Source organism: Sprattus sprattus (genome assembly GCF_963457725.1).
Source record: "Sprattus sprattus genome assembly, chromosome: 21".
NCBI lineage: Eukaryota > Metazoa > Chordata > Actinopteri > Clupeiformes > Clupeidae > Sprattus > Sprattus sprattus.
In genome coordinates, this window is record NC_137919.1 from 4,449,486 (window position 1) to 4,459,485 (window position 10,000).

General features: G+C 45.1%; 1 protein-coding gene across 1 annotated transcript in view; it reads right to left on the reverse strand.

Moving 5' to 3' along the window:
• The window catches only part of LOC308382209 (multiple PDZ domain protein-like), a 92,082-nt gene that overhangs the window by 41,128 nt on the left and 40,954 nt on the right, over window positions 1-10,000 (reverse strand). The window contains 10 exon segments of the mRNA XM_080859901.1: window positions 1-79; window positions 977-1,072; window positions 1,684-1,779; window positions 3,580-3,621; window positions 4,443-4,641; window positions 4,945-5,044; window positions 5,432-5,779; window positions 6,925-7,086; window positions 7,613-7,738; window positions 9,068-9,277. The exon segment at window positions 1-79 is cut by the window's left edge and continues 99 nt beyond it. Coding sequence (XP_080716027.1) covers window positions 1-79; window positions 977-1,072; window positions 1,684-1,779; window positions 3,580-3,621; window positions 4,443-4,641; window positions 4,945-5,044; window positions 5,432-5,779; window positions 6,925-7,086; window positions 7,613-7,738; window positions 9,068-9,277 — 1,458 coding nt within the window.

Consider the following 10,000-nt stretch of genomic DNA (forward strand, 5'->3'; position numbering starts at 1 on the left):
GCTAAGGCGACTGCCCATGCCCCGGCCGCCCACGATGCTGATGCCCAGAGACTTGCCAGGCTCACGATGCAGCTCCACTCTGAGAGGAACACACACACACACACACACACACAATTCCAATTCAATTCAATTCAATTCAATTCAATTTAATTTATATAGCGCCAAAACAATACAATTGTCTCAAGAGATCCCAGTGAGCCCAGTTGGACAAGCACATTGGCGACAGGGGGCAAGTAAAAACTCCCAGTTAATCAGAAAGAAACCTTAAGCAGAACCACGGCACATAAGGAAGAGACAGATCTGCTTTAGGCTGGCCAGGTAGAGTACAACATCATACAGAAAAATATCACAAGCACAATCAAACAAACCCACATGAAAACACACGCACACACACACACACACACACACACTCTCACACTTCACCCAACCCTCAAATGAAATGTTACGTGTGACTGTACCCACTGCATTGCACTTATAGGCCAAGAGTTAATCCAAACAGTCAGTGTGTTTGCCTCATTTTGTGGCACGCAAAAGCAATCACACAAACAACAGGCTCGTGCAAACTGTGCTTTGCCCCTCACAGGAGAACCCTTCAAGGTTCTAGACAGCAGCCTAAAGGGTTCTCCCATGATGAGCACGAGCACACACACACACACACACACACACACACACACACACACACACACACACACACACACACACACACACAGGAGAACCCTTCAAGGTTCTAGACAGCAGCTTAAAGGGTTCTCCCGTGATGAGCACACACACACACACACACACACACACACACACACACACACACACACACACACACACACGGGAGAACCCTTCAAGGTTCTAGACAGCAGCTTAAAGGATTCTCCCGTGATGTGAGCACACTTCTGCACGAGGCGCACGCGTGCTCGTAATTGGCCCAGAGCCCTCGTCCAATTGGCGGGTGTCTTTGATGAACATCCTGTTGGGAGCAACTCACTTCCTGGGCTGGTTCCAGTTGCTGTAGGCAGCACTCTGGAGCTCGCTCTCCTCCCCCTCCCCTTCCTCCCTCTCGGGAAGCTCCGACAATTCTCTCCTAAACAACAACAGCAGAAGAAAACAACAAACAAAAACAACAACACACAAAGATAAATCACCCAGTAGCTCATAACCTATATTATTATATTATATTTATATTATTATTTTCTTTGATTCTGATCGGATTTGTATTCTATATTTAGATTATTTAATTCTTGTTTTTACGTTGCTATCTTGTATTTTAAATCAGTTTTGAAATCAGCTTTGAAAACATATGTATAGCATATTAGGTCCTTGACAGAAAAGAGTTGTTAAGCCTCGCTAATAAGAGCGCTAAGACACAAGGCTTCTTCTCAAGAGCGGACTGGTGAATCTACACCTCGAGCCTGATTCTTCGCTTGTGCTAATATTTGCTCCTCAGAAAGAACACGAAGGGGTCTGCGGAGCTCAAGTTTCTCCTGAGATTAACAGATTCATTCAGCCGAGCACGCAATCACAAGTCTGGTGAGAATCACACGAGAGCCCTCATGACTGTAAATAGGAGTTAATCCTGAACGCTCAGGGGAACCACAAACAATGGAGGTGTTTCTTGGAGGTGTCCCGTGGTGACCGAGAGAGGTGGTGTGTGTGTGTGTGTGTGTGTGTGTGTGTGTGTGTGTGTGTACTCACCGCGGAGCCTCTGATGTGTCGATGGCAAACCCTCCATCTTTCTCCAGCAGACTGGCCTTGTACTCATCCAGGTACTCAGCCGGTACATACGTGAAACTGGTGAACACACACACACACACACACACACACACACACACACACACACACACACACACACACACAACACAACAATCAACACACACATACACAAACAACACACAGACAGAAACAACACACACAGACACTCACAGTAAGTTACACACAGTAGGACACACACACACACACACACACTCACACACACACACAGTAGGACACACACACACACACACATACACATACACACTCACAATACTGGCTGAAATTATATCCTAAGAGAACATAATTTGTGAACACAACCATTAGATATGTCATCACTTCATTCACATCTCCCATCATACGCATGCATCGTACATCGAGTAGCGCCTAAGACTTCAGCCTCTACAGCTCAGCCTGTCTACACACTTCTGGCATTGATTAGTTTAGTCTTATTCCTGACATCAAACTGGCGCTTTCTTAACACACATAATGCAAAAAAAGCGCATGCTACCCTTTCTAAAACATAATATATTCTGCCAATCACAGCCCAAGGTGAACTTGCCAATTAATAAATCTCTCAACAAATAATCCTTTTGGTTTTTTCTCTCTTTTTTTTTTTTTAAACAAAAGCAGATGTTCATAAGTGCCACGAGCTGCAGAAGCACGAATGGAGCTTTTTTTCCTTCCTCTTATTAATGAAGTTCACAGACGCTAACGTAGAAGTAGGCTATTAAGGAGGGGGTGGGGGGTGGTGCGGAGGGGGGAGTAGGGAGGGGGAAGCAAATCCCAATAGGTCAAAAATGAGGATGACAGATCTAATGGCAGCGTATAAACAAAGAATGGAAAATAAATAAATTAATTAATGAAATCTGGCACGCAGGCAAAGTGGCACCGGGGATGGGGGGGGGAGGGGTCACAGATTCGCTGCCAATCATCAGCACCAGGGCATTCATATTCACTCCATGGAGCCCTTGGACCATGGAGAGAACAGGTGGGTTTGTGACACATGCCAGAATGCGCACACACACACACACACACACACACACACACACACACACACACACACACACACACACACATTTACAAATCAGACACACACACACACACACACACACACACACATTTACAAAATAGACACACACACACACACACACAGAGGGGGGTTGGGAATAATAAGAAAAACAAAAACAAAAAACAGAGAATGTGGATGCCAGGATGGCGTTCCAAACAGCTCTGTTCCAAACAGCTCTGAATGGTTGAAGGTTAGAAAGGAAATGGAGGATGTCAGTTTGCATGCACGGAGAAGAGGTGAAATGAGACCATGATTAGTAGTGTGGTGGCGCTGAGAATTATCCAGATGAGCTAAACCGACATGAACGAACCTGAAATGGATCCAAACGGATGGTAATGCAATTCCCACTGATTGGCTCTGGCTGTCCACTAAATGGCATTGATTACTGCGATCGTTTACAGCATTTCAACCTGTTCTGCAGTGTCTGAACTAGGAGTGGCTTTTGTTTCACAATGTGTGCTAATAAAATTAGATACGCTATCTTTAAGTGCATGATCTTCAGTATGTGTATATATATATATATATATGTGCAAGTAAAAGAAGTTATACGGCGTATACCTTATCAATGGAATTGGGTGGTAACTAATCTGGATAAAGCTCATTGCTGCAGGCCAGTAAGTGTCTGAATCAGCACACACAAGCACAAGTGGGCTGAACATATGGAGACGGAGTCAGAGACAGAAAGAGAGGAAGAGTCAGGTCCGAAGCGAATCAACATGGTTGCAAGAGGCAGGCTACACACCATCAGTGTGGGACTCAGCGGTACTCACACATAAAAGGGGCATGAATCTTCCTCGGCGGCGGCTGAAGATCTAGAACGTGAAAAGCACTTTAGGGACCGCATTTCCCCACGCTAAAAAAAACACGCGTTAGCGCTTCACACGCTAACCAGGTCAACTAAAGTAACCGCTGCCCCATACACAAACAGTTAGGCCTAAGTCCAGTGGGTGAATTAAGGAAAAAGATTGTATTGGACCGATTTGGTTCACCATTGTACATCGAGCAAGCAAGTCCTGTCTTTAAGCAACCCATGCTCGCCATGTATGAACTAGATTTTCATTTAATTTTGAAAATGAATGAACTTTGGCCTCTGACCTTCGGAAATGATCTTGGCCAGAGGCTACATAGATCCACCTCTCGGGTTCGATCACCTCACAGTTGGTCATATGATAGGGCTACTTGTGTTCTCTACAGATGGCACTGGTGAAGGTGATGTTTGATTTCATGCACGTATGTGGTGTACTAAAGGATGGCTTTGAACCGGCTAAGGGTTAATTTTTAAAAGGATATAATTTCCCCTATATCAACATATGCATTAAAGTATGACAAAGTTATGTATTAAAAGAGAACCACAAGACAGAGATGCTTTCTAAATGACGAAAAACATAATACACGGGAGGGTTTAATTTTCAAAACATCACACAAGTCCCAAAGAGTGCATCTGATCTTTTGCAAAAAACAAATAAACACAAACAAATAAAAAGCAACTGTAGTATTGATCAAACGATTGGCACATAGCATGCATGCTCCCCTCCCTTCCCAGCATCCTTCATTTCCCCCATTGCCTTGCCCATGCACGCCGGCATGCGTGGGTAAAAAAAAACGACTGCGATGCCCCCACTGAGGGTCTTACCCCATGTCCGGCCCGATGAGGGAGTGTCGGCGGAGCATGGCGCGTGCCTGGGCACTGCTCATATCCGCCGTGGCCTCGTCGTTGATGGCCAGGATGAGGTCGCCCACGCCCAGCCGCCCGTCCCGGCTGATGGAGCCGCCGTGGATGATGCTGCGGACGATCATCCCGAACCCGTCCTTTACCGCGCTCACCGTCATACCTGCGATTGGGGTACAAACAGGGTGCGATCACACAACGGATACATGTATAGGTGGGTGTGTGTGGCGGAGTTGTTTACAACCAGAGTTAAAATGCAGAGGAGGGAAATACACAAACCAGCGTTACAGCCTCAGTGTTGTATATAGTTAGTTTTTTTTTAAGAAATACAATATTAAAATAAATATAAATAATATATATCACAAAAAAAATGATATTGATCATTGGACACACATCCTCCGTTCCCTTTAGACTCAGTTCACGCCAGAGATTGAAGCAGACTTCCATAAGAACAAAGAAAGCCTACCTAGACTAGAGGTGCCCTTGACAACAGTGATCGTCCTCTCAAAGTTGCTCCCAATGGTGACTGGAAGAGACTCCACTTCCTCTACGAGGGGCCTCACGTCCTGAAACAGATGGATTTTCATGGAGGAGAGGAGGCACTTGACTTTCAAAAGTCTTCTTAAGAACCCTCTGGGGGCGATTGAGGTTCGCTTGAGAAGGAGACTACAGAGTATAACTGAGGGGCAACTACAATCAAGCAAAACTACTTTGGGTTCTGAAGGAGGAGGAATGGAATGTGAAGGAGAGAAGGCACACACACACACACACACCATGCATGCTCTGATATTTTTTAGGTTTGGTTTCTTTCCATCATGCATGTTTTAGATGTAATGGATCATGCATTATAAATCATGCCTAACATCGCTGCGTTGGAATATATAGGAATCGGAGCATAAGATAGGAATGAAGGCTGGATTGATTCTAACATTCAGAGTAAAATCTCCCTTTACCTCTCCAAACTCATGACTGTCGGTGAGATACGAGTTCTGGACCAATCCAGACCCAAGGTCACGCAAGTTCAAGTCCAGCTGCATGAGCGCCAACTCATCGGACTCCACTTTAGCGCTCGACTCCGAAAATCCCACCGCGGACGCCAACGACTCCATTTGGGTTTGCTGGAGCTCCGCAAACAGGCTGGTCCCAGGCAGCCCCTGCCCCAGGACCCTGCTCTCCGCTCGGGACTGAGCAAAGAGCTGAGGCACCTCCTCTGGGGAGAAGGGCTGGGTGTTGCAGGGGTCCAGCGGACCGCGCGATGCCGAAAAGGAGTAATCGGTGAACGCCTCCAGGCGCCCATTCCGCTAAGCAAAACAAACCACACCACTAAGTCGAAGGTTCAATCTTATCATTGTAGGATGGCCCAAAAGAAATCAATATTCTCGGTTTAATTTGAACTCTCTAGATTCTTTTTGGTACGGATCCAAGTGATTGTGATCACAGACTACCAGGAAAATGACAGGAGCAACTCCGTCTCTGGCAGTGTAGAACGGAAGAAATATAAATAACTATCCCAGCCGATATGATTCAGCCGAGCCGAGAGCACAGCCCTATGAATCTCTGCAAAGATTCCTCCGGCATCCGAGAGGGAGAGAGAGGAATCAATGGCTTGAGTGTAAATCCATGGGGACCCTACCTAGCTGTAATACCTTCAGAAATTACAGTGGAAAGAGCTATGGAGAGACATCCTCTAGAGAAGTGTAATTTCCTCTCATTGAGTTGGGGGCATATGAACACACTCACACACACACACACACGCACACATGCACACACCACGCATGGATGTATTTTGCCTGTTGACACACACTCAAACGTGAAGGGGTGATAGTTGTGATGGGGGATTATATGGAAGAGGAAGTCTAGTGTATATTATAGGATGCTACCTGGGGAGTAAGTATGGGATGATAGAGTGGGTATCAAAGGGGTTGAAAACTGATGGCGGGAAACACTAAGCTTAACATAATTACATTGAAACACGTAAGATCATGGACACAGTGAGGCTCGTTGCACTAGGCCTGACGCATAACTCCCTTCCTGCGTTGCCTCTACAGTTCTTAATTCAGGGAGTTCAAAAGTAGTTTGGGATATATTACGAACAGTCTCAATTAACATGTATTATAACTGAATAACTATCACACTAATAGTAGTACCACAACAACAACAACAAAATGTCTCGCACATTTCATCCAAAGACTGTTAAGAGACAAAAGTACAAAAGGAGTTTAGTGGCCACTTTACCTACTACTTTACTTTTTATAACACCCTTCCTGTGTTGCCTCTGTGTTTGGGATATATTACGAACAGTCTCAATTAACATGTATAATAACTGAATAACTACCACACTAATAGTAGTATTACAACAACAACAACAACAATAAAATGTCTCGCACATTTCATCCAAAGACTGTTAAGAGACAAAAGTACAGAAGGAGTTTAGTGGCGTCTTTACCTGGGGTGTGGAGGTTTGCATGTTCAACGAGTAATCCAGGTCAGAGCTGCACGTACTCCCGTGGAGAGCAATCATGGAGGCCTGGAAGGCATCTACTTCCTCGTCAGGGAAGTGTCGCTCAAACAACTTCTCGTCCGTCAATTCAGAGTCATTGGCGTCAATCTGCGCCAAGGATAATAGGATGGGTGACAGTTAAGCTGGAAATTCAATATTAGAAGCAGGAAACAGCAAAGGATTGTGATGAAATGTGATGGATATGATATCGTCTAGGGCGATGAAGCTTAGGGGAAAGCTATTACGTTCTAAGTTCCATATCATGTTGTTTACTGTCTACTGAAGTGTCTAACAAAGCCATTCAAACTATAGCTCGTAAATGTTCAAGTCTCAGGTCATTATATTTTTTTTCTTTCTTAGTGTAATGTGTAAACAGACGTAGTCAGATTACAGCTCTTGTCATTTAAAGTTTTGCCAAGACTAAGCTGCCCATTCTTTGTTTGTCTTGAACAAAGTGATTGTATGGAAGCTGATGTGTGAAAGGCCTTGCACAAGCAAACATGCTACACTGTGGACGAACTAAAGAAAAACAAAAGGACCTGTCAACTAAATTCCTTTATTTGCTAACGATTACTTTTGCTCGCATCCTCATGTAACCCTCTCATTCATATCTAAACTCCAGTTGGGGACTGACCAAAGCCGGTTCGGCCCGGAATAGAAGGCCGTCCGTGGGCTCCGGCTCGTCCTTTCCTTTCAACACCAGACTGGTGAAGATGAGAGACAGGTCTTGGGACGAAGGCCCACCGTCCTCACCCTCTGTCTGCAGAGACATGGCAGTGAGACCACAGTCCAGAACAATCTACTACGCACCATCCTGATATTAGACCCCATGTGTGTGTTACGGCTCTCTCACACTGGCCCAACAAACTCCAACGAACTCCAACTTTTCCCAGTGTTCTAAAACTGACTGTTGGGTTTTCGAAAATTGGCATGAATAACTGCCATTCGCATAGCGCTACCATGCTGTATACACCGATCCAACAACATATGACAGCTGTTAGATATGCCTGTGAGAGTTTTGGTGGAGCTTTGTTGGGGGTTGCTGGAGATTGTCATCTCTCTGAGAATCGACCTCTGGTGTCGACCTTTTTGTGTTTGAGTCTGGCGTGCCCACATTTGATTGTCCCCAAATCATCTGAAATCGCCACAGTGTTAGCATGTTAATAGTGCAAGGCATGCTAGCTTGGTTGATTGGTTGTGATTGAAGGGTAAAAAAAAGGAGGGAGGCTTTTCAACAGCGCTAAGAGAATTGATTTTCGTGTTTTGAGAGGATGAGGAGAGGGAGAGGTTTCTAGCGAGTTAGACAAAAGCATCAGCTCCTATTCGCTACCCTGCTGAGGCAGCCATCTAAAAGAAGTCTTGCAGGATTACTCAAGTCGAATTCAATTTAGGGGAGGTGAAGCAACAAAAGGACGGCAGACATTTTTCAAACGACCATCCCCGAGAGAAATAAATCCTCCCGGGACTTTTGGAAACCCCATACTGTGCCTGACATACACACACACACACACTTCTGGCAACAGCTGACTAGCCCACAACAAACACACACACACACACACACACACACACAGACACACAGCACACACACAGCACACTTTATGTCTTTATCTGGAGAAGTGCCAACCGGTTTTCAACAAACAGGCACAGAAGCCTCACGTGGCAACCTTGGATATGAATGTTTTCCAATAAAGTCCAGCAAATTCCCCAAATAGTCCGTAATCCTTTTGTCTGAAAGATGAGCATCTCTGCTGTGTGGGCATGAAGCAATAGAGTGCAATATAGAACAAACAGCTTGAACAGCCTCCGAGCACCGAACGTGCTAGGGTTGCAAGTGTGACAGCCCTTGGCATTAAAAATTCAAACTGCCTGTAAAGGAATCCAGTTACTAGGGCACTGATCTGCTGATAGCATACACACACACAAACACACACACACACACAAACACAAACACACACACACACACACACACAAACACACACACATTCCTCCACAGGTCTACAATTCACACACAAACACACACACACGCACAATCCCAGCTCCATCCAGAGCACCAATACAACAAAAAAACAATAATCTCATAATTTCTTACAGGCAGAGGTTTGGACACCCCGATGTGGACCTTGCCCATGCCGGCCCCCTTGAGGGCCTGTACGGCGTCCTCCAGGCTGGCGTTCTCCAGGTCGGTGGCGTTGACGAACATCAGACGGTCTCCAGGAAGCAGCCGGCCGTCCAGTTCAGCCACGCCGTCGGGGACCAGGGAGCGAATGACGATCACCGTCTTCGCCGGGTCCACGGGGTCCTGTGACCGGTTACGGAGTCATGTGACACTCCACACTCACGTAGCGTAGCCATAATGGGGCTCATTCTTAATATGCTAATGTTGAACGATTTAATATTCATGACAATCATGTTTAAACAAAGAAGAGACTATTGAGGAGAGAGGTTTCTCTGGGCGTTAAAAACTTACAATGTGTCAAATACTATCCAAACATGCACAGGAACACTTTTGCACTACTTTCCACTACTTGCAGCCCTGTCACATGTAAAGCACAATGTTATATGTATATGTTATATGTAAACACCCCACCCCCATGTGTACATGTTCTCCCTATGTGTATTGGTTTTGTTTTTGTATTTATTGTGATTTTTGTATTTATTGTTATTCATGTTTGTTTGTAAGTGTAAGCTACTGGATGACCTTAATTTCCCTCAAGATCAATAAAGTATCCATCTATCTATCATCTATCTAAATATGTAATTATGACTACAACAATGGCATATTTCTTCGTTATCATATTTCATCATCTTTATAATCTTCATTAAGGCAGGGGGAAGGGGCGACTCAAGGGTTCGGGTTGCTAGGGTTCGGCAGTGGAACGCTTGACACCGCTATGCTAATGACGTGGAAGCAGAGCGTTGATTGGAGTCGAACTTGGTTTAACGTCTAAAGCATAACGCGATGCTCATCAATGTCCTCCGAACATTTCAGGCATTCTGACCAATCAAACCAGTAACATTCTTT